This window comes from Periplaneta americana, chromosome 13, assembly GCF_040183065.1.
Source record: "Periplaneta americana isolate PAMFEO1 chromosome 13, P.americana_PAMFEO1_priV1, whole genome shotgun sequence".
Lineage (NCBI taxonomy): Eukaryota > Metazoa > Arthropoda > Insecta > Blattodea > Blattidae > Periplaneta > Periplaneta americana.
Window position 1 is genome coordinate 10763798 of NC_091129.1, and position 26647 is coordinate 10790444.

Here is a 26647-nt window from a genome sequence, read left to right on the forward strand (position 1 = left end):
ATTAAATAATTAATCTGATTTGTTTCTTAAATCTATGTGTGTTAAGTGTACTTAGCTCAGGGTAAGCTCTAATTAATGTATTATATATTTTGGGTCCAAAATTTCTGCTGTGTTTTAATCCAGCAGTTGTGTGGCATTTGGGAGTATTTAGAAAGAAACTGTAGTTTTGTCTCGTCTGGTATTCATGAGGATCATATTTAAATTTATTGTGGTTTTTATGGAAGTAAATCAGCAATTTTTGTTTATAAATTTGTTCTAGATTTGATACGCCAAATTCCTGAAAAATTAATTTTGTTGGGTAATCAAAAGGTTTATATAGACAAATTTTGATAATTCTTTTTTGGAGCAGATTTAAAGGACGGAGAGTCGATTTTGCCATTCCTCCCCAACCTAAAATACCATACTGAATTATTGATTGAAACAGAGCTAAGTACACAGTACGCAGAACATAAACAGGTAAATAAGAGCGTAGAATGGAAAATTTGTGGATTGTTTTACGCAATCTGTTACACAGAAAGGAGATATGCTTGTCCCATTTTAAATGTTGGTCAATAATAATGCCTAAATATTTAACTTGTGAGGATATACTCAAAGCGTTACATGAGCAAGTAGGTAGGTTACGATCATGTATAGTTATACTTATATTATTATATATATGATAAGACATATTTAAAATCAATTACTGCTGAATTTACAATTTACTAAACAAAGAAACAATCGGTATCTTGGCTATCAGATCGTAGATATGTCCTGTTTGACTACATCATTGTTTGAACCCAAATGTTCAGTAGCAAATGTTATTGTACTCATCTGAATGCCATTTTGTTGTCACAGGGATATGTGAGAGAATTGAGATGTAAATTCTCTCTCTATTGAATGTTAATCCTCTTTCTTTCAGAGTTTCGTGAAGCATTTCGACTGTTCGACAAGGATGGAGACGGCAGCATCACCCAGGAGGAACTGGGTCGCGTCATGCGGAGTCTGGGACAATTCGCGCGCGAAGAAGAGCTCCAGCAGATGTTACACGAAGTGGATATAGACGGTATGTGTGCTAGCTTCTCCAGCGAGGGGCCTAATTGTCATTCTTTATTATAAACGTAATATGCTCATTTTATGACGTTCCATTTGCCATGTAGTAGGCCTACAGTATTAAATAAATGAAGAAAGATTAAAATATCGTACTGTATTTTTAATTGTTAATTGGGACCGTATTTTTTTGGTCACAGCGATACTAACGAAATTTTCCACGATTACTTTCTTTATTACATTTACACTTCTAGATACCTAAAATACCATATGTAAGCAAAACAAACTCAAGAAATAACGAAATTTGGATCATTATGCGAAATATGTCAGTAATCACGAAAAATATTCCCTCTATAGCATAATAGTACATTATGCAACGAGCCTATAATGGTAGTAATTAAGAAGCGAGTATGTTTATGAAACGAGCGCAAGCTCGTTTCATAATTTTCATACGAGCGTCTTAATTACCATTATACGCAAGTTTCATACGACTTTTTATGCTCGACCATATTTCTAACTTGAAATTATTCATAACTATTCATATTCATTCGGCCTCCTGATGAATATGACCAAGACACAAGTAATGTCGAACGGGCCGGAGTCACCCATAATAATTGATGGTGCAGAACTACAATACGTGTCTGAATACGTATACCTAGGACAGCTAGTCTCCTTTCATCAGAAGACAGAGAAGGAAATAAAACGAAGGATTTCTCTCGCGTGGAAGGCATTCTGGAGTCTCAAGTTCATCGTACTGGAGGGAACACTCAGCAAGAAACTCAGAGTAGAAATATTGGAGACCTGCGTAACTCCTGTACTGTTATATGGGTGCCAGACGTGGTCTCTTACTGCCAAACTTCGTAACAGTCTCCAAATATGCCAAAGAAAGATGCTGAGAAAGATACTAGGCTTATCACTGAGGGACAGAGTTCCAAACGAAGTGCTACAAAAGATGGCAGCAATTAAAGATCCAGCACTGCAAGCCACCAACACCAAATGGAAGTGGGGAGGCCATGTTGCACGACTTAGAGACGAAAGATGGACGCAGAAAGTCATACTATGGGATCCCCGCATTGGCAAGAGATCACCCGGAAGACCAAGATGAAGATGGGCCGACCTCTTCAGTGAACGAGTAGGAAGCCATTGGTCAAGCAGAGCAAGACATAGGGAAGACTGGAGAAACATAAGAAGACAAGTGAACAGCGACTAAAACCAGTGCGACAGAAACAAGCGAACAATACCAAAGTGTGCAGAATGTGAACCAAGTGAACAATTCCACTCTTACGCGGAGTAGCTCACCGCGTGAGACAAATAGAGCTCTCCCTCTATAGGAGGAGGCCTTTGCCCTTAACGGGACATTTTTTTTTTTTTTTTGGCTAATCATTTCATTTCATTTTTTGGCTAATCATTTCATTCATATTATTCTTATCTGACTGGGGAGCAGAACTGACCTTGTGCAATATCTCGTAAATTGTGAGATGTGCGCAGACGCGAAAGTATTGATTTTTTCCTAGAAACAAATGTCATTGACCTTGATATAATCTAGAGAGTAAAATAAACATTAATCTTGATATAACCTTGAAATTGATTTAGACATTGAAAAACGAGATGACAAATTGAATTTATTTGAATATTATTTACAATTAACGCTAATTATTATAGTAACAGAACATAACCTTCTGTGACAGTATTGGATTTCCAGCCTCCGTGACGTTTCGCTAGTTGTCTTTCGATTGCATATCCGAGAATAATCGATACTTGCGCTTTCATATTGCTACAATGGTGTTTTCTGATTGGTGGAACACCTGAACTTTAATGAATAGGTGTACTTTAATGAGGTCCATTAAAGGGCTACTACCAGGTGTGTAATTACTACATTTCGGCATGGTCGAGCATAAAAATATATACGAAATACGCAACAGAATTTTATTCGGTATTGTTAAGAAACATGTTTATGACTTTTTCAGTCAATTGGTCAATCCTTGGAAAAGCCAATATTTCTATATTTTCTCCATGGCTATAGATAAAAGATCAATTTCTGTACAGTGCACTGTTAAGGCAGGAACTCCTCTCACGGTCCACATTACGCTGATGATGATTAGACCAGCAACGATTGAAAAATGTTGTAGGGTAAAGGTTGGTAATACTGTGATACGAGTAATATTGTGATAGTTGTTTTTGAGAATTTATTACAATTTTACTGAGCGAGAGAAGAACCGGTTTTGTGTAGCAACTTCTCCACCAACATTCCCTTAATACGTTGACGCAAAAAACAGATCTTCCTCTCGCTCAGTAAAATTGTAATACATTCTCAAAAAGAACTATCACAATATTACTCGTATCACAGTATTACCAACCTTTACTCTATATGGCATACAATATTCTTCAGTCCGGAGGCTATATTTTGATGCGAAGAGGTTTTGGGGGGATAAAAGTGAACCACAATGAATTTGGTCTATTTATTACTGTATCAATTTAATGTGGACCGTGAGAGGGGTTTGTCTGCGTACACAAAAATACTCGCTGACTGTCTCACAAATCTTCGTACGGACAATGTAGAAATCATTTCGCGGTGCTGATATATGATATGTAAACGAAAGAAGAGGAATAAAAAGTTTTATATCAAACATAACACAAAACATTTAATTGACAACTAATTTCACGTAATACCCACTAAATTAACAACGTATTTCACGAAATATCCACCGAAATAGTGGTACGTTTAACACAGAGATCATCCATTTTATGTCAACAAAAGTATGGTCCCTATTAACAGTGGCGTAGCGTCAATGTAAGCTAAAAAGCTCAGCTTCCCCAGTTAATAATGATTTCATAATAAACCTGCAGTTTATGGAGAAAATTATTTATCAATTTTAATAGAATTTATATTTACGCTTTAAATGTTGTGATGCGGCAGCTCAGGATGATTTGAGATGCAGCAGTAAACAAGAAGCCTGCACACACCAGCTTCCAAGCAGACCGGTTTCTTCTGTGTAATCCACCCCGCAGATTTTCCATCCCTTTCTAACTAAACTACCGGTATCCTAGTCGCAAGGCTCGTAAGAAGCTAGCTTTAACATTTAAAATAAGTAGTTTCCGAGTTATCCCTTTTCGTCAGTTGTGTTCAGTTGAAGTGTTAGTGTGCATTTGGCTGATATAATAAATAATGAGCGAAATAACAGTTCCTGGCACTAATTTACTTGAATTTTTAGGACAATTGTATTATCAAGACTGACTTACGAACAAAAGTGTGATTTTAAAAACAAATGACCGACTCCCTTGTTGTCAATGAAGGACACAACCAAAAGACAGACGCATACTTACGTAATGATACTAATATTGTGATTTCTCTAAGTATGACAGGGAGTGAGCTAATGGTATACGTATACGTGTCTATTTGTTAAGAGATATGTGTAAACCGTGAAGTCATATTTTACTACGTATCATTTGAGGTCATGCCTTATTGGTGTTACTTACGATGTTCCAACCAATCTTTGATTGCTGACTTGAAATTGACTACTATTTATTTAAGACTGTATTTTTGTAATACGTTTTCTCATATTGCATGAAAGACAACTTTAGTTAGCTTCCCCTGCTCAAAATTTCATGCTACGCCACTGCCTATTAATTACTTATTTGCCCTACTATCTCTACAAAATCTACGGCATGGCGCGTCCTCAGGTTGCGGGTAGAGGAGACGGCCTCCAGAATAAGCAGTCGCGGACAGCCGATAAGGGGTGGTCCTCCAGATTGGGGGTTGGGCGAAGAACTAACTAGCAATCATCGTAAAGAACTTAAGTTAGAATTTATATTACGGTACCGGTTGTGAAACTTGGACTCTCACTTTGAGATAGGAACAGAGGTTAAGGGTGTTTGAGAATAAGGTTTTTAGGAAAATATTTGGAGCTAAGAGGGATGAAGTTACAGGAGAATGGAGAAAGTTACACAACGCAGAACTGCACGCATTGTGTTCTCCACCTGACATAATTAGGAACATTAAATCCAGACGTTTGAGATGGGCAGGACATGTGGCACGTATGGGCGAATCTAGAAATGCATATAGAGTGTTAGTTGGGAGGCCAGAGAGAAAAAGACCTTTGGGGAGACCGAAACGAGATGGGTGGATAATATTAAAATGGATTTGAGGGAGATGGGGTATGATGATAGAGAGTGGATTAACCTTGCTCAGGATAGGGACCAATGGCGGGCTTACGTGAGGGCGGCAATGAACCTCCGGGTTCCTTAAAGCTATTTGTAAGTAAGTATCTCTACAAAATAAAAAATAAGGTAAATAAGAGACTTCACAATAAACTACCTTTATCCAAGAACAAAATTTTCAAGCCAATTTAACAATGCATCCAAAAGTGACAGAATATTTCAGGAAATCGCTATTATTATTAATGTAACGACTATACACAAATTTGAATAATAGCATTAGGCTAAATAGGCTAATTCCAATCTGCTGTAAGATTTAAGTCAGTCTAATATTAAAGGAATTAAATAAGCTATGAATAACAATCAGTTCTCTAATGATAATGCATTGAAACAGACTGTAGCATTAAAAGGACATGTAAAGAACTGTTTTAAGCCACACAGAATTAACAATTGACTAGTATATTGTATAATATCTGTAGTGCTCGGGAAAAGTGACATAAGTCAGTTTCCACAAACCTTTTTTGATAATTTATTGACAACTTACAGAACATCTGCTCGCTTGGAAAAAAAAAAAAACACATAAGTATTTCTCACATTACAATAATTCATACAGAAAAAAAATCAAGTCTACATAAACCAGTGTAAGTTGTCAATAAATTATCAAAAAAGGTTTGTGGAAACTGACTTATGTCACTTTTGCCGAGCACTGCAGATATAAGCTCATGACAATATCCCGTATATATTGTTATTGTTATTTATTCACCTGTATTTGAGTAATGCCAAACTTGTATTAACTTCATACAGCCAACCTACTCCATTATCTCTTGCCTCATGACTGATGCCTTGTTGGCGCCACTTGTGGTATCCAGACCTGTTTTCGGACAGTTGACCAAACAACAGTTACTCACGTATTGTGCATGCGTCTGTTTGCGTCCATATCAAAGCACAACTGAATAACGTTATTTATTTTTAATACACCGCAACACCCCATGGATTATAACAAGTTCACGGTACAGCGTGGTGTACTTGTACAAGAGTCATTCACAAGAATAGGAGTGGTAAGCACAATTAGCCTCAGGCTGCAGTGTAAGCCTTCGGATCCCTCTTCTGTACGAGAAAAAAAAAGTAGGGTTATGTGTAGATATTTGCGGATTTCCCTTGTGTGTAGTAGAAGACTCGTTCCCATTGTTGAATTTATCGTATAGCTACGTCCGAGAGACTATGATGTCAGCATTTCCATGGCGACCGAAGTAGAATGACGTCAGTGTAATAATATTTCCAACAAATCCTTTAATTTTCTCTGCTAATCTAGTATGTCGAATATAATATACGTCACACGCCAAAACCGATTTGTAAATAATATGTGATCTATAAATTGTCAGGTTTCTCATGAGAGTGAACAGAATTCCCTATTATATTCGTTCGTAGTCATTTCACATTGCTTAAGGGGTTAGGTACAACTTACAGCTGTAACATTTTTGGAAATATTCAACTTTTTTTTTCCTCCATTACTGTATCATGTACAATAGTGAAAATTGGTATGTGTAAAACACTGTCCTTCTGTTATATGAAAAAAATATTTTTGCGATTTGAAAATATAATTTATATATTTTATTTTCAAAATTCATAATGGTTGTAGTTCACTGTGCAGTGATGAAGCATTTCCCTCATAACTCATAAACTTGTTAACTTTTTCATGTTTTCACTCTTTTATTTTATTGCTGAAACTCATGTTTATAATATCATGCTCTTTCGACTACATTCCTTAATAAATAATGTATATGTATATGTTTTTAAATTTTATGTTATAAGAAAATACTGATATTTGACCATTTTTTTAATCAATTTATTTTTATCAGACAATCTATGATTTTTTTAATTTTAGTTGGTTATTTAACGACGCTGTATCAACTACTAGGTTATTTAGCGTCGATGAGATTGGTGATAGCGAGATGATATTTGGCGAGATGAGGCCGAGGATTCGCCATAGATTACCTTGCAACAATCTATGAAAGGTAGAGAAGTGATCTTGCATCATTTGTAGATATGACATGCATGCACACAAAATTTCAACACAGAATGTTGGATAGTTTTTGAGTTATGTGAGAAATGCTTCATCACTGCACAATGAACTGAATTTTGAAAAAAAAAAAAAAAAAAATGTAAATAATTTTTTTTAAATCGTAAAAATATTTTTTTCATATAGCAGAAGGACAATGTTTTACACATACTGATTTTCATTATTGTACAAGGTACAGTAATGGAGAAAAAAAAATGTTGTGTATTTCCAAAATTTTACTGCTGTAAGCTGTACCTAACCCCTTATTCTACAAGTTTGTCTTACAAAGATAAAGAAAACAAGATAATTTGTTCATACTCGTATCAATCGTTGATTAATTTATTGTATAGGCCTAAATTAAGAAAATTGAACTTATACGTACGTATGTACACACACACACATGCACACGTATGCATAAGAACACGCAGACACATGCACATATAATAAATAATAATATGTTGTGTTGTTTTCTAATGCCAGGTGTTTGACAATAAAGTCATTTGACCCCTTGCACTCCAATATAAATAATAATATTATTATTTCAGGTGATGGAAATGTAAGCTTTGAAGAATTCGTTGAGATTGTATCGAACATGGGAGCCGCCACTGATCGCACAGCAGATCAAGAGGAAAAGGAACTCAGGGATGCTTTCAGAGTAAGTATGGTGTACGTAAGGGATACACTAAAAATTAATCTTTACGTAGATTCTTCGCCCGATAGTGCATATATTGTGGAATCCCTGCCACCAAAGTCACTCAATTGAGTGCACTCCTTGTGTAATGACAATTGACTTAATATATGTCAACATATATGTCGAACATGGAGTAAGGCTACAAAGGGGAAAACATTAGAGGATAGGGATTCGATCCAGTGCTGTGGATTGAACTTCGGCGTAGCTCAGTGGTTAGAGCACTTGGTATGTAGAACCAAGGACCTGGGTTCTATCCCCAGTGACAGAGAGAATTTTTCTCCTCTAATAGCAATTGTGAGTGAGTGAGTGAGCGAGCAAGTGAGTGAGTGAGTGAGTGAGTAAATTTTTATCAATTCAATTCAATTTATTTGGCCATTAGACATACAGTTTTAGGCTTCGTCAGAATACATTGAAAAACATATAAATACATTTCAAAAAACAGTAATAAAAGAAACAGTAAAATTTAAATAATAGCCTACAATTAAAACATGAAATAATTTGAAACTTTTAAATTAAAGAAAACTAACTAAATTGCAATTAAACTTATTTATTAAAATACAGTTTCATACAAATTTGTGTTGAAAAAGTCAACAACAGAATAAAAAGGATTATTTAAAAACCAATTGTAAAATCTAGTTTTGAAGCTATTGATTGGTAATTTATAATATCGAGTTGGGAGCTTATTATATAATTTTATCCCCATAATTAAAAAAGTTTGTGTTGCTCTTGTGTAATCTACAATATGGAATATTAATTTGTTCACTATTTCTAATTTCATGATCATGTATATTGGCCACTAATGAGTAATTGTCGATATTTTGTCGAGTGTAAAGTACTAGATCATATATATATATATATATATATATATATATATATATATATATACATATATATATACAAATTTATGATTGTTAAAATCCGTGATTGTCTGAAAAGTGGCCAACAATGTGCCAGATAGTTTGATTTACATAAAATTCTAATGGCTTTCTTTTGTAAAATCAAGACGCTTCCAATTTTGGTTCCATTTCCCTGAAAATTCGGGCATATCGGATTATCGACTGAATGAAAGAAAAGTAGGCACATCTTAAATAATTTTGAGAAACGCAAGTCGTTAATTTCTTTAATATAAAACTTTTGATAGCTTTGTGCATGTGTATGTATCTATATGTATCATATACCAGATACTTCAACCAAAATCTACAACCTTAAATTGAATTCGAGTAGCAAGTTCACAATGAAACAGCTCATGTGATTGAAACATGCTTGTTTCAGGTGTTCGACAAGCACAATCGCGGCTACATCAGTGCTTCAGATCTCAGAGCTGTCCTACAGTGTCTTGGTGAAGATCTCTCTGAAGAGGAAAGTAAGTAAATTTGAATGTACAGAGTGACAATCACCACAGTATATGATACGATGCTAACCTCTTCACTCTCTGTCCAACTTAGCAATTATATTAGGACACAAATGGCAAACCGACGCTGTAAAGCACCTCGACATTTCCCCCGTTAAATTAAGTACATTGCATATCCCTTTCAGTTCTTCAGTAAAAAATCTTGGCATTCACATGGACTTACAAATAACAGAAACCTGCAGAAAAGTATATTCTATTATTCATGTGCTAAAAAGGATAAATGTTCACCTTCCCTCTTGCTTAAAAAAGTCCCTTGTGCAGACGCTTGTATTTCCCTATTTTGACTATGCTGACATTTTACTGACTGACCTCTCCAGCGACAACAAAACGTAACTTCAACATGCTCATAATTTGTGTGTACGTTTTGTAAGCAAGGTTCGTAAATATGATCATATTACCCCATCCCTGGAAGCAATAGGTTGGCTTAAACTAGATAAGAAAAGAAATTTACATTCACTTCTCTTTCTCTTCGAAATCTTGAACTCTTCTATTCCTTCGTACCTGTCGTCTCGCTTCACTTACCTTTCTTCCCACCACAATCTGAACACACGCTCTCGCCATAAAACAATACTAACAATACCATCCCATCGCACATCCTCATACTCATCCTCTTTCACAATAGCCCTGCCAAGACTCTGGAATTCGTTACCTGCTAGCATCAGGGACTGTCGAAATAAAATTGAATTCAAACGCAAACTTACTAGGCACTTGGTCAGTAATTGAAACTCGTTCAGACATGGTTTCTTGTAAATAGTTCTCTTAATCTATCACAAAATATCTCAATATATGGTAATTTCATCACTATAGAATTTTGTTATTCTAGGTTTAATTTGTAATTCATTAAATACAAAAATATTCTTTGTTCTTAACTTCTATGATAAATTGTCTAGCTTTCATTAATCGGATTATCTTGTCGTACTTTAATTTTTATTGTAATTGCAATTGTAAATGTAATATTAATTGTAATTTTATTCTTCATATTATTGTTGTAATCCCCTGGTAGAGGGGCAGAGAAGGCCTGACGGCCTTATCTCTACCAGGTTAAATAAATAAATACTAATACTAACTTAATCAAAATAAATTGTAACATTAAGGAAGGAGATAAAATTTTTATCAATCTCCTAGAACTTTTTTAACTAGAGGGTTTATTTTTTGCACACTTGCACCGCTTGGTATATGTATGTATATATGCTACAATATTTCATTCAAGTCACTTTCGTAGTTTTTGAGTTATACAATTTTTTTTTTAATTTATATTTGCAAAGTCTAACTCCTCGTGCACATTTTAAGTAGATGATCCACAAATGTATGTACAGTATCGGTTCCTCTGATGTATTTAGAACACTACTGAATATCCACATAAAACATCTGATAGTATATTTAATTAATCATATTTTAGGGCGTGCAAAAAAATTCAGTTTGATAGCTTTAAAGTTGTAGAACTCATTGATTTCATTTCAAATTGATTTCAGATTGTATGTTGGTCAGTGTCTCTAATAGTCTAATGCATCGTATGTAGACATTTAATAACTTACTTACAAATGGCTTTTAGAGAACCCGGAGGTTCATTGCCGCCCTCACATAAGCCCGTCATCAGTTCCTATCCTCAGCCAGATCAATCCAGTCTCTACCATCATATCCCACCTACCTCAAAGCCATTTTAATATTATCCTCCCATCTACGTCTCGGCCTCTTCAAAGGTCTTCTTCCCTCCGGCCTCCCAACTAACACTCTATATGCATTTCTGAATTCACCCATACGTGCTGCATGCCCTGCTCATCTCAAGCGTCTGGATTTAATATTCCTATGTTGTGTAACTTTCTCCATTCTCCTGTAACTTCATCCCTCTTAGCCCCAAATATTTTCCTAAGCACCTTATTCTCAAACACCCTTAACCTATGTTCCTCTCTCAAAGTGAGAGTCCAAGTTTCACAACCATACAGAACAACCGGTAATATAACTGTTTTATAAATTCTAACTTTCAACTGTTTTGAGAGCAGACTGGATGACAAAAGCTTCTCAACCGAATAACGGCAGGCATTTCTCATATTATTTTGCGTTTAATTTCCTCTCGAGTGTCATTTCTATTTGTTACTGTTGCTCCAATATATTTTAATTTTTCCACCTCTTCAAAGGATAAATTTCCAGTTTTTATATTTCCATTTCGTACAATATTCTGGTCACGAGACATAATCATATACTTTGTTTTTCCAGGGTTTACTTCCAAATCTATCTCCTTAAATGCTCCAAGTAAAATTTCCGTGTTTTCCCTGATCGTTTGTGGATTTTCTCCTAACATATTCACGTCATCAGCATAAACAAGCAGCAGATGTAACCTGTTCAATTCCAAACCCTGCCTGTTATCCTGGACTTTCCTAATGGCATATTGTAGAGATTTAGTAATATTATGTTAATTAAAATTTTGAGCCACTCTAGTATTTCGTGCAATTCCATTCCCCCAACTTTCCTACTTTATGCTTTATGATATGTTAAATAAAATATGGGAGTTTTGAACGGCAATTGTTGTATACTTTTTTTGAATTATTATTGTGATAAAATTAACAGTATATATTATATATAATTTATTTCCAAGAAATATTACTATCATTACACGTAAAATACACTCAGGGACAAAAAAAACCGGACACTTCTGTATTTGCTTGTATTTTGTTGCCAATTATTTCAAAATGAAACAAAACCCATTTAAACAAAATAATGTTTCATTTAGCACCTTATACGACAACATTTGAAAAAAAAAAATCTCTGATGAGAAAATTTACAAAAAAATTACAAAAGGCGTATAACTATAACTATGGCATCGTTTGGTCTAACTGTTTTTTTTTTTCATTTTATGGTGCCTTAAACATTAAAAACTCTTTTTAGTAACGGGTATTACCCCCTCTGGCTTGAATAACTGCATCCATACGTCTTGGCATGCTCTCAATTTGGTTAGCAATGTCTTCTTGAGGAATAAGTTCCCATTCTTCGCCAAGTGCTCCCCTCAACTCTTGTAACGATTCTGGTCTCGGTCATCTATTCTTAACACGCCGTCCCAGCATGTCCCACATGTGTTCAATTGGGTTCATGTCTAGACTCCTTGCAGGCCATGGAAAAACATGGATTCCCACTTCTTGGAGATAATCTCCGACCGCATGGGCAATATGCGGCCGTGCATTATCATGCATTAAAACAAAATTATCGCCTACAAATTGACCAAATGGCACAACATGATCAGCCAAACATTCATTTATATACCTATCAGCTGTTAGTCTTCCATTTTTAACAAAAACCAACTCTGTACGAGCATCCGTACACACTCCTGCCCAAACCATCACTCCACCACCTCCATACGGCACATTTTCGGAAATGCAACACTGTGAAAATCGTTCTCCCCTCCTTCTCCAAACTCTTTCACGTCCATCAGGTGAGCACAGATTGAAACGGGACTCATCGGTGAACAGAACACAGCTCCATTGTCCATTTCTCCAATCCCTGTGATCATTTGCAAAACACAGTCGTTCAACTCGATGCATCCTGAGAAGTCTGGGACCAGTTGCAGGTCTACTTGATATCAGTCCACTTGCTTTCAACCTCCTTCTAACTGTTTTGGCCGAAATTGGGCGTCCATGCATGTTAACAAATTGCTGGGCTACACTAGTAGCTGGCAGGTTGCGCTCCCTAAGAACTCTCAACACCATATACCTGTCTTCATTTGGATTTGTAGCTCTTGGACGACCCGAACCTGGTCTTCTGGTATATTCTAGAGTCTCTCTATACCGTTTTATGGCATCATGGGTTGTGCTTCTAGCCATACTCATAACATTTGCAATGTAACGTACACTGCGTCCATCATCGTAAAGGGCTACAGCTCGAGCCACATCTTCAGGTCGCATCTTGTTTTAAGACAAATGTTACAACCCCACTTAAACTCAGAAAATGTAAAAATAAAGAAATAACGAATGATAACGATAATGAAGCACAAAATGGTTGAGACAAAATTGTTATAGCTGAGACTCCGAAAGCAAAATTGGAATATTTGGTTGTAATGGCTTGTTTATAAAACAAAAAACAATCAACAATGTATACACGTCTCCATAACAACAGATGGCTACCATAATATTGTATGAGAAGATAATGTTTTGCAAAATACCAGCAAATATTAAAGTGTCCGGTTTTTTTTGTCCCTGTGTGTATTACTATCATTACACGTAAAATATATATAAATTCTCACAATTTATATAATTTGTTGTTTATAGGTATCAGCAAGATACATTCTTTAATTTAAACATTAATTTAGTGTCACAGGTAATTCAAGAAGTACACATGATATAATTTTATTTGTATGTTTTTTTTTTTTTTTTTTCAGTTGAAGATATGATCAAAGAAGTGGATGTTGATGGAGATGGTCGCATTGATTTTTATGGTAAGAAAAATCGTATGTAATTTTTATGATACCATTGATTTATATTAATGGTTTCCCTCTTGTAGTGTCTATAACAAAAGGAACATAATTATTTTTCCCCACTCTAAAGGTATTTTTGTTTATGTATTTCAACTAATTACATAGGACCTAAACTTTTAATTTTGCTACATTATTTGCTACATTATGAAATTTCTTTGAATTATTGATAAAGTCTGGAAAAATATTGTCATATTATAGTGTGATCTATACAGAAAAAATGCATGATACATTGTTTAAATGCTACCAATAATAAATCAACTTCCAAAGCAGCAAAGAATAAAGATACTGTAACTAATACGTACTATAGCATTATCATTTTCATTTCAATACAACCTGATAGGTGGCGGCATTGACGACGTTAAACATAGTTTCGATAGGGTCTTAAAAAATGAATAAGGAATTTTAAAAATAATTTTAAGGAAAAGAGCAAAATGATTATATTTTTTATTTTTATTTTTTTTCTTTTTTTTACATTCCGGAGTAAATATAACTCAATCCTGGACACACAACACACCAGTGGCGGTTCCTCGGGGGAGGGAAGGGAGGAACGTCCTCCTCACATTTTTCTTCTTTTGAAAGTAAATACCAAATGAAATATATGCCTTGAAATTCGAGGAAGATTCGATAATTTTTAAGTTCACAGCTATAAGAAAAACTCGGTTGATCGAGTTTTAAACCACGCGCACTCATGTGCTGCTAGAAAACTGTGAGAAAGATGCGAGATTGTTTGTGTTGAGGAAAGCCAATCCATTCCTCCTTTACTGCAGTTAACACACATAGACAACAGCGCACTAGCGGCCAGAGAAAGAAGCAGAGTTTTAAAGCGAGTAAATGAACGGAGAGGGAGGAGATCCTCCTCTGAATCAGTCATGGGCGGGAAATAGAAACCAACTGGTCGTGCAGCAAGCTCGCTATCACTGCCATCTAACGATGTTGCATTCAACGAGACTATAGCACATCTAAGAGGAGACGCAATAAAAACAGTTTTAACGCAACGCTATGAAAGACACCATATAATTTTTTTCTTTTTAATTATAGATCAAAATATATTATTCATTGCACTTTATATAAGCTATATTCATGGTTTGAAACTTTCGAGGATATCTGAAAGTTGAAGTTGGATTTATATAAAACAAAGAGGAAATGAGTAGTTTAATATCAAAGACGGACATCTGTCGTCTCCATAGTTTTGATCTAGAAGCAATTTTTTGTTTCACAGTGTTCTTTGTAATATTTAACACAATTTATTTTATAAATGTAGTGTTAGAGTTTGTATATGGTTTCACTATAACTGGAAAGAGCATGAAAAATTGTATAAAAAACCACAGCTATCTAAATTTCGATCTGAGGTCAGATGTCCGCCTTTGATATGAAGCTACTCAAGTAGTTCTACGTTAGTATCGCAGATCTTTTTGGCCACTGAAATTCACTTCCATTCATTGTCTACTAGACAGGACAACAGCCAAGTTGTCAGTTTTGTACAAATATATTTGAAATTGAAAGTACTCCAAACTACATTATTTTTAACATAAAAAAATTAATCGGCCACCGGCAGCTTTCAACAATAATGGTAGTATGACTTTACAAGAACTGACATTCTTCAAAAGCATGTGATACCGGTACCGAACTTGTAAAATGTACATGTGACAACACAGACCACGTGGGTGGGTGCAGTTTTCTCGCTTTCCTAACAGATTATTTCTCATTCTCATTTCCATAAAACGGTTCCGGTTACGAGTTAGTAGCTAGTCTCTTTCAACACGTGTGATGCTGTAGTGTGCGTGAAAGATGCTGCGAGGTTGTGAATTTTCTTGTAATTGTTAATTTGTGCAATTATTCAACAATGAATAGAAGTGAAAACATATTATATTTTGGACAATTTAGGAAACTCAGTTTACAAAAACAGATTATTGCTATACAAAAGGGAGGAAGGCCAACCCCAACACTACCTGGTCTTACATGTATGCATGTAGGCTAATTTGTAGCATGTTTCTCTCAAGAAGGTGTCATTTTGCGCTGTTAACTTCTTTCCTCCTCTTAAGAAATATGCAGGAGTCGCCACTGCAACACACCATTAAAATCCAGAACAGTCCTGAGAAATCCAGGATGTCTGGCAACCCTGGTGACAAGTCGTTTATTGTGCTTCTAATGAAGCAAAATTTGAAAATGAGCGCTCCTGCAGAACCTAAATTTACATGCACTTCTTGTTAATGTGACGTAGGTACAAACAATTGAACACACAGATTCATTGTTAAAAAAAATTTAATTTCAATTTAAAAAAAAATGTACTTTTGTTCACAATAGATAATCACTGGAACTGTAAAATCGACACCAAAAAAAATCCATACAAATTATTAGAGAGAAAGATCTTATTTTATATGGAATTACAAAAATGGCTCTTTTATTGTTTGAGAAATTAATATGTCAGCCACATGAAGCTGCAGAACACAACAGAAATTTAATAAAACAGTTTGGGTTAATTAAAAATAAATTACAAAAGGATCATAGGCCTCAATTCTCTAACAGTTCCCGAAACATTGTTAACACCTCTGCTTTAGGCAATTAGGAAAGTTTCCTCTGAAATAGATATTTGTTATTTTGTTGCATTTGAAAAATATACCTTCATATGTCAATAAAAGTAAGCCTAACTCTAAAATTCATTCTTAAAATGTAATTCTTTATCTTACAATTTTGAAAGCTAACATCAAAATTGTGCTACAAATATTTTAAAGAGATTGCTTTTAGAAGTAAAATGTCATAGAAATGTTTAATTTTCTTTAAAAATAGCTCGAAATGCATCCATTTTACTGAATTACTGTTGTTGTTGTTGTTGTTGTTGTTGTTTTCTAATGCCAGGCGTTTGACAATAAAGTCATTTGACCTCTTGCACTCCAATATTTTTCAAAGATATTATCATGACCAGCCACTGAAGCACAGATTTTGAGGTGTTCCGAATCCATTTCTTGGTTTGAGTTGCACAATGGGCAGTTAGGGGACTGATATATTTCAATTGTATGCAGGTGTTTGGCCAAACAATCATGGCCTGTTGCCAATCTAAATGCAGCTACAGACAATTTTCGTGGTAAATCGGGAATTAACTGTGGATTTTGACGCAGAGAGTTCCATTTTTTCCCTTGGGATCGTGTTATCAAATTTTGTTTGTTGAAGTCTAAGTATGTGGATTTAATAAATCTTTTCACAGAGTAATACGTAGATTTAGTAACAGGTCTGTAAGTAGCAGTGCTGCCCTTCTTTGCTAAAGCATCCGCATTCTCGTTTCCCAGGATTCCACAATGGGATGGTATCCATTGGAATACAATTCTTTTATTGAGTGATATTAATTGAGAGAGCATTTTAGTTATTTCTGCTGTTTGAGATGAAGGTGTGTGTTTAGAGACTATTGATAGAATAGCTGCTTTGGAGTCTGACAATATAACTGCATTCCTAAATTTATTGATGTGGCATAGAAGATTCCTGAGACTTTCACTTATTGCAACGATTTCACCATCAATTAATTTCACCATGAATTACTGTATACTGTTTCCCCCTCCCCCAAAATTTGGGCGCCAAATTTTTTTTTTCAAAACCTCATGTCGAACTTAAGTTGTTGCAGTAATGATATTTTTACATACAAAAAATAAAAATTGTGTATTAATTAGGAAAACAAAATTCAAATTTCACCATCTTCTCTCCTTAATAAATACAACCTAGAAAAGGCTTTTGACAGAGTGGATTGTAATAAACTGATGGGGATCCTAATGAAAATTGGTATGGATTGGAAAGAGAGAAGGCTGTTCAGTAACCTTTATATGAAATGAGTCAAAGTCAGGATAGGAGAAGAAATATCAGAAGGAAGTGAAATAGGGAGAGGAGTACGTCAAGGATGTCCTTTATCACCTACCCTGTTCAACATCTACTTGGAGGATTTAGTAAAGAACTGTTTTCAGAACTTGGTAAGAGTGATAGTAGGAGGAAGAAGAATAAAGTGTATAAGATTTGCTGATGATATGGCATTGTTAGCGAAAGAGGAAATGGTACTAAAGGATATACTATTGGAGCTAAATGACAGCTGTGAGCAGTATGGGATGAAGATAAATGCAAATAAGCGAAGACCATGGTTATATGGAGAAAAACACAGAAGATAAACTTGCGAATTCTAAATGAGGCAGTAGAGCAAGTGGACAGCTTCAAATACTTGGGGTGTACTATAAGCAGTAACATGAGCTGCTACCAGGAAGTCAAAAGGAGGACAGCAATGACCAGAGAAGCTTTTAATAGAATAAGGAACATCTTCTGCTGACCTCTGGAAACAGAACTAAGGAAGAGACTAGTGAAGTGCTTTGTATGGAGCAGAAACCTGGACATTACGACGAAGTGAAGAGAAGCAAATAGAAGCATTTGAAATGTGGATATGGTGAAGGATGGAATGTGTGAAGTGGACAGACAGAATAAGAAATGAAGCTGTGTTGGGAAGAGTGGGTGAAGAAAGAATAATTCTGAAACTGATCAGGAAGAGGAAAATGAATTGGTTGGGTCACTGGGTGAGAAGAAACTGCCTGCTGAAGGATGCACTGGAAGGAATTGTGAACGGAAGAAGAGTTCGGTGTAGAAGAAAATATCAATAATTGATTAAATGGCGATCTTACTCGTGTTAATTATGTAAGCATGTGTGGCTTACAGCTGTTTCGATGTTACTTGACACCATCCTCAGAGTCTACTAGATCTCGGCGCTATCTCAACTTGGTTGCTTGTTGTGTGGGTGCGTTCGTGTGATGAAGAGTTGTGTCAAATAGTGTGTGTGTTCTGAAATTGATCTGTGTGTTGAGAATTTGATCAGGGTGTGTTTTGGTGTGTCTGTATATTTCATATTGTTCTAGTGTGTTGAGTTTTTGGTTTTTGGGTTGTATGTGTAGGATTTCCATGTCTGTATTTATGTTATTGTATGTGTGGTTAGCATTAGTTTTGTGTTCGGCATATGTAGATGTATTGTGTCCTCTGGTTATTGCTTTAATGTGTTCTTTGTATCGAGTTTGGAATGATCTGCCTGTCTGTCCAATGTAGAACTTGTCGCAACTATTACATGTGAGTTTGTATATACGCCTGTGTGGTTGTATTTATTTGTTTGTGTTGTTTGTGTGTTGAGATGTCTTTGTAGTGTATTTTCTGTTCTGTATGCTATGTTGTAGGCAATAGTAGCGACAGTTTCTACATTGGACAGACAGGCAGATCATTCCAAACTCGATACAAAGAACACATTAAAGCAATAACCAGAGGACACAATACATCTACATATCAATTTCATTTTTGTTTTGTTACCGATAAGCTGCTATAATATAATATGTAACACTTTTATTAAGCCGCCAATGCTTATCTACTATAATAGTCATTTACATGAATAAGATTTTTACATGAACGTTTTCGATACCATTTTTTGTATCATCTTCAGATGCATTATAATTAAAATTAACAATTAACATTTGTAAAATGATTGAAAACCTAGCCATTGCTGTGCGTGTTCTGTGAACTTCTTTTCGTGATAAAGTGTGTGATACATTTATGGATGTCGCTTGTACTTGTGTGTCTACCAGGGCGGCTCTACAATAAGAACTGCAGAGCTGCAGAACCGCCATTTAAATGGACCTGAAAAAATTAAAAATGTAAAACGTGCTTTTATGTAATCTAGTTCATTGTTTCATTCATTTTTCCAATTCATTCTCCTTCGATTCGAGATTTTACTGTCTGTAGGAGCCTTGAACTGCTCGAGAATTTCAGCTGTAGTGTACTTTTCGGATCTGTGATCGGCAGTTCCTGGAGCTCAACGTAGAGCAGTCGGCAGCAGAAAACTGGTTTTCTTCACCGTCCCATAAGCCTGCATTAGAGCTGCAACCGAAGCAGCTCTCTCCGAATATATAATACAAAAGAACCGCCAACACCCTCATCTCTTTATGACCTGCGTTAGAACACACAGGCTTCTGGACTGCTGTATATCATTACAGTTCCAGTGTGCTATAGTACTGTGGGGGTGTGATGTGATTAGTCAGTGTGTCTAAGGAAATATTTATATTCGAAATGAATGAAATGAAAACCTAATCGACCAACCCTTTTCAAAATTAAAAGAGAAGTTGCATGTTAACTTAAGAAATTACGACGTCCCACACAAAATTTAAATATTGAAATTTCTGGAAAAAAGTCGAGGAAATCATGTAGCCTACTAGCCATTTTTAATACCGAAATGTGTAATGGAAACGATTGGTTTTTTGCTGGGCTCATGGAAACGCTTTCTCCCCCACCCGTGTATTATGTTTACATGGACAAACACCGGAGTGAAGGATTTAGTTAATTTGACTTAAAAAACTAGAAAAGCTTGTGGGGCACATCTCCACTACGTGACTAGTTGTACCAGGTGGGAGAGGTGTAGCGCACGGATGGCTGGAGTACAATTTCGGCTGCACAGTCAACTTCGAGAAGGGGCTGTAATTACACTCGTTATCCGATTTATATGCAATAAACAGCATGCGTTTGCTAAATACACTATTTTTCATGCAGAACTGCCAACCTTTGTAACTTCGGGCCGCTACTGGTGTCTACTAATAATTAGTGCTAATAGTAATACTAAGCTTACTTAATATCAATCAATTTCTAAAATGCAATATAAAACTTATAGTATTACACAACAGAACTCAAAGACAGAATAACAAAAACGACCAAACAAGTGTTCCTTTATAAAAGTTTTTATATTGGTCATCATCATCATCATCCTTCACGAATTAGGCCTCTGTAGACCTGTTTCGGCCCCATCTAGCAGTCTTCTTAAAGGTTCTGTCCTTATACTGCTTGTTTGAGGCTTGAAAGTAATGTAATTTTCCCTAAGATAGATTACTAGCCTTATCGTTAGGTAGTCCAGTAGTGGGGCTGCCACTTTTAGCCTCTGGACAGGCTTGTAATGCAGCATTTCCTCTGCATTTGATGAAACAGTTATACCGCTGTGACTCGGTCGCCATTTCCTCGTTGGTAGAAACAGGGTGGACCACGGGAAGGTGAGGATGGCATTTGGATAGGAGAGGCTGTTTATATTGGTGTTATACTATAAGTTTTATATTGCATTTTAGAAATTGATTGATATTAAGTAAGCTTAGTATTACTATTAGCACTAATTACTAGTAGACACACAAGTACAAGCGACATCCATAAATGTATCACACACTTAATCACGAAAAGAAGTTCACAGAACACGCACAGCAATGGCTAGGTTTTCAATCATTTTACAAATGTAAATTGTTAATTTTAATTATAATGCATCTGAAGATGATACAAAAAATGGTATCGAAAACGTTCATGTAAATATCCTATTCATGCAAATGACTATTATAGTAGATAAGCATTGGCGGCTTAATAAAAGTGTTACACATTACATCTACATATGCCGAACACATAACTAATGCTAACCACACATACAATAACATAAATACAGACATGGAAATCCTACACATACAACCCAAAAACCAAAAACTCAACAATATGAAATATGTTGTTGTTGTTTTCTAATGCCAGGCGTTTGACAATAAAGTCATTTGACCTCTTGCACTCCAATATTTTTCAAAGATATTATCATGACCAGCCACTGAAGCACAGATTTTGAGGTGTTCCGAATCCATTTCTTGGTTTGAGTCGCACAATGGGCAGTTAGGGGACTGATATATTCCAATTCTATGCAGGTGTTTGGCCAAACAGTCATGGCCTGTTGCCAATCTAAATGCAGCTACAGACGATTTTCGTGGTAAATCGGGATTCAACTGTGGATTTTGATGCAGAGAGTTCCATTTTTTCCCTTGGGACTGTGTTATCAAATTTTGTTTGTTGAAGTCCAAGTATGTAGATTTAATAAATCTTTTTACAGAGTAATACGTAGATTTAGTAACAGGTCTGTAAGTAGCAGTGCTGCCCTTCTTTGCTAAAGCATCCGCATTCTCGTTTCCCACGATTCCACAATGGGATGGTATCCATTGGAATACAATTCTTTTATTGAGTGATATTAATTGAAAGAGCATTTTAGTTATTTCTGCTGTTTGAGATGAAGGTGTGTGTTTAGAGACTATTGATAGAAATATGAAATATATAGACACACTAAAACACACCCTAATCAAATTCTCAACACACAGATCAATTTCAGAACACACACACTATTTGACACAACTCTTCAACACAATAACGCACCCACACAACAGGCAGCGAAGTTGAGATAGCGCTGAGATCTAGTAGGCTTTGAGGATGGTGTCAAGTAGCACCGAAACAGCTGTAAGTCGCACATGCTTACATAAGTAACACGAGTAAGATCGCCATTTAATCAATTATTGTTATTCAAGTGTTAAAAGTAGTGTACGAAAGATTCAACATGGAAAATATCAGATCATAGACAACATTAAGATATATGGATCATATGAGGAAACGAAGAGGGAGGGAGAAAATAGGAAAGGTTGGAGAAAGCTGGGTTTGCAATGAAAGACCTGCCCTTAGGCAGAACACTAAATGAATTAATGAATGAGTATTATATGAGATTCTTAAAAATAGTATCCGGGAATCTAAATTCATCGATTCTTTTTCTTTTTTCAGAATTTGTCCATGCTTTGGGAGAACCAGGAGAGGAAGAAGAACTGGATGAAGAGGAAGATGAGAAAGAGGAGGCTGGGATAGTACATCCGTGAAAAATATCTCGATAAACAATCTTCCTCAAAAGACAAGATGCTGCTTTAATTCCGTGAAATTACGTGGCAGTATTAATATGACATTTTCGCTTTATTCTCACATATTACATACTTTATGTCCTATTTCCATATTATACCATATCATTAACTTTACAAATTTTAAAGTTGAACTTACGTGTATGATTATACATACAATTGACTGAAGATGTATTAAACGCATGAAACAAGAAAACACATTTTTTAAAATTTCACCTGTTAACCGATTAACAATCAATTACATCTCCACATGTTTGTCTATAAATTTCCATTCCCCACTCACCGACGTCCATACTGCACGTACACTCGATATTCTTAATTGTGCTTTAATCATTAAGCAACATACATTTTAAGCATCCAAAAAAAAATTGTGCCAATTTTTTCCAAATGTAATGTAATGAATGTGATGCCATTATAAATTACTAGATTACGCGTAAGAAAATAAATGTAGGTGTGAGGTTATGTGTGCTGGACAAATGAGAACATATGATACGAGTTATTTAATCCATTCAAATCACAATTTAAAATTCGGTTGAAAGTTCTGTAAATTTTTTTATTATTTTATGTAATAAATTTGTTTCTATTTGATCATTGGCATTTCTAATTCCTTTCTGTAGAACTGGAACAATTGTGCAACACTTATATAAATATATAGCGAGAAGTGCTCCATATTGCAGTACCCTCCAAGACTGAAATAAGTTACATTGAAGATTAATTAAGACCAATTATTTGCTTAAAAATAACTACTATGCTAGTAAATTGTAAACATACATGCAAGAAGATTATGAAGATTCCTGAATCGTTAATATTCACGGCTAATGGAATTTCGAGCTTACATGAAAATAAATCATCATTTTGCAAATAGTAATTACGTAGTAGTCCAGTGTATCAATTAGATAGACGCCCTTACTAAGATCAAACATAATTCAGGTATGATAATCTGGTCACATACCATCAAACACAGTGAAAGTCCGTTATAGCGAGATCTCAGAATTCACTACAGAGTTGTCATTATAACGAACTGTCTTTAATATGTTACGTTTCTGCTTCAGGCATAATTATTCAATCATTTTATACAGGGTGATTCAGACCATCTGTAACAGTAATTTGTTTCGGAAACTAGTGCATTAAAATTTTCGAGACAAAAATATTTTTAACTAAAGCACATGTGAACTTTCACTTCAGCTTGATTTCATCAATCAATCTTAACAGGAAGTAGGGTCAGTGGCGTATCAGTTTAAAATTTCAAATGGGAGTAGTGGTCAAATATGGTACCATTTGATAGAGCTCTTCAAAACAAACAACTTTCAGAGGAAACGTTTTTATTAATTCCTACTCTCTCAATGAGAAAACGTACAAAAAAACAAAGGGTGATTCAGACCTCAGTTAAGTAATTTATTTCGGACACTGGTACATTAAAATTTTCTAGACAAAAATATTTTTAACTAAAGCACATGTGAACTTTCACTTGATCTTGATTTCATCAATCAATCTTAACAGGAAGTAGTGTCAGTGGCGTATCAGTTTAAAATTTCAAATGGGAGTAGTGGTCAAATTTCGTACTATTTGATAGAGCTCTTCAAAACAAACAACTTTCATAGGAAACGTTTTTATTAATTCCTACTCTTTCAATGAGAAATGTTAAAGTGATACGCCACTGACCCTACTTCCTGTTAAGATTGATTGATGAAATCAAGCTCAAGTGAAAGTTCACATGTACTTTAGTAAAAAATATTTTTGTCTCGAAAATTTTAATGCACTAGTTTCCGAAATAAATGACTTACGGGTGGTCTGAATCACCCTGTATATCTAGAAAAGAAACGTGTATAACTCTATTAAAATTCTTGTAACCGCATATTTTCACACTCATTTATGATCTCGAATTTGTTTCAAGTCCGAAACCTTTCGTTTTCTATCCAATCTCTGGTTCTTGCAATTGCAAACTTCAGTAAATAAAATGTACAGTACTTTGAATAAATAAACTATCAGGGAACACCACATACTAAGTGAATATGTACTATTACTAGGCCGGTTAAATGTAATACCAGATCAGTGGCGGCTCGTGATAAAACATTATGTGTGTTCACAATTTTGTGTTCCAAAATCGAAGAGAATTTGAAATAGTACGTTTTTAGCCTATTATGAAATGTCACGATTTCAATGTTTCACTGTCAAAGAAAACCGTATATAAATTCAAAACAACATTAATAATAATAATAATAATAATAATAATAATAATAATAATAATAATAGTAATAATAATAATGAAACCTAGTCTTTTTATTTCCAATTTTTCCTGGAAAGCCAGTTTACCCAGTTCTTTACTCTTCAAAATTACTTGAACGGAGTTCATTGTTTATGTTTGTTAAAAATTAATACATAACACAATTTACAAAAGCGTGTGTTCAGTAATATACTGTATTTTGATTCACAACACACTGATACACTATAGCCTATACCAGTACTGTAATCCCATTCGCATAGATTGATTACTATAAATACATGCCAGTAAGTATTATTCTTAAATAATATACACCACCATACAGATATTTAAATTCATACCACCATCACATTCAGCCAGCACGTCTTTGAAAGCCAAACTATGCTATATGCCGACACTGAAGTATAGTAATTCACAAACTACACTCTCGTAGCAGCACTGTACATAAATCCACATAAAGTAAACGTTCCGACAGTGAGATGCTGACACCTGCAGGCTAAAATACAGACTTATTAAATTTTCTCCTCGAGATATAGCACGTAAACGATAGGCATCGATGCACCTGACATTTGTAGAATAGATTCACTGTTCACTTAACGCTTTGTGCTCTTGACGAGTCATAAGCGGCCAGCGAAAGACAATTTTCTCCAGCGCATGCGTGAAATTCCTGTAACCTTCTTGAAAAGAGCACGGCTTGTACGTGAACTGATGAAGTTTATGCAAGATGCAGGAAGTTTAAAATACTCGATCCTGATATTATACATCCCCACTACGCCAATACGGTATTAAATAATAAAACTAGTCGTGCATTAATGGAAACAAGGTGTTCACGTGCTCTTGAGCTCTTATTGACGCACCGCCACTGTACTAGATGCAATTTGACTTTTCAGGAATACCTGACTTGAATAATTTCAAGATAAAAATTGTTTTAGGGCCAGGTATCGAACCCGGGACCTTTGGCTGAGTGCTCCAATGCTCTACTGACTGAGCTACCCACGAACTCTACCAGACCCCGGCTCAATTATTATTCTATTTTATATCCACATACCTCAAGTGGGTTGACAAGACGTCAAAGACCCAACATTGAGTGCACACTTTTTCTGTGTGACTTAAATTATGGCTGTCTGTTAACGAATAGCTCACTATAAAGCAACTTGAATTTTTTCAAGCGAAAAATACCAGATAATCCGATTTATTTATGACGACGAACAATAGAAGAGTGTATATATATATGGAGATGATTTTCAATGTATTAATTTGGAAAACGTATTTTGTGTCTCTCACGTGTTAAATTTTATATTACCTTGTTAACATGTTTCGTCCTGCTATTCAGTGGCGGCTCGTGCCTTTCTTGGATGGGTGTTCACAAAAAAAAAAATATTGGTAATGAACACACTGATATATTCTCGTATAGCTGAGTCACACGTCAGAGATAAACAAGTTCTAATATGCATGTACCAAATCTACTCATATAAACCAAAATTAAAACCATTAAACAAGAGTAGAGTAAAATTAATTAATGGGACTCACCTTCACTGCTGTTGTTGAAGATCTAGATTTATTTGTAGAGAAACTCCATGCGCCTAGTTTTGAGAGATGTAAACTTATCAATAACTCTAATGTTGTTAACAAGTTTTTTTTTCCATGCCAACATAGCCAGTGTACTTAATCGGTCTTCTGGCATTGTGTTGCGAAGGAATATTTTAATTCTCTTTTAATTTAACACACAATTTCACACACGTCCGTCTCCAAACTTCAAGTGTTACTGTTTCAACTTTCAATATGCACCAATGCAGCTTGTATTTTCTTTATTTTGCTGAACAAAAGACAACAGAATCAACCCCCGCGCGTAACGGTATTTTGAAAAGAAAGAGTAAAGAGAGA

The 26647-nt window shown here is 35.2% G+C and overlaps 1 protein-coding gene across 4 annotated transcripts in view; it reads left to right on the forward strand.

Moving 5' to 3' along the window:
* The window catches only part of LOC138711741 (calmodulin-like), a 454283-nt gene extending 427878 nt beyond the window's left edge, over nucleotides 1-26405 (forward strand). For all 4 annotated transcript variants that reach the window (XM_069842907.1, XM_069842908.1, XM_069842909.1 and 1 more), the window contains 5 exons: nucleotides 899-1042; nucleotides 7786-7895; nucleotides 9204-9294; nucleotides 13709-13765; nucleotides 22415-26405. In XM_069842907.1, coding sequence (XP_069699008.1) covers nucleotides 899-1042; nucleotides 7786-7895; nucleotides 9204-9294; nucleotides 13709-13765; nucleotides 22415-22506 — 494 coding nt within the window. In that variant the 3' untranslated portion in view covers nucleotides 22507-26405. The remainder of the gene's footprint in view (nucleotides 1-898; nucleotides 1043-7785; nucleotides 7896-9203; nucleotides 9295-13708; nucleotides 13766-22414) is intronic.
* Nucleotides 26406-26647: the final 242 nt, after the last annotated feature.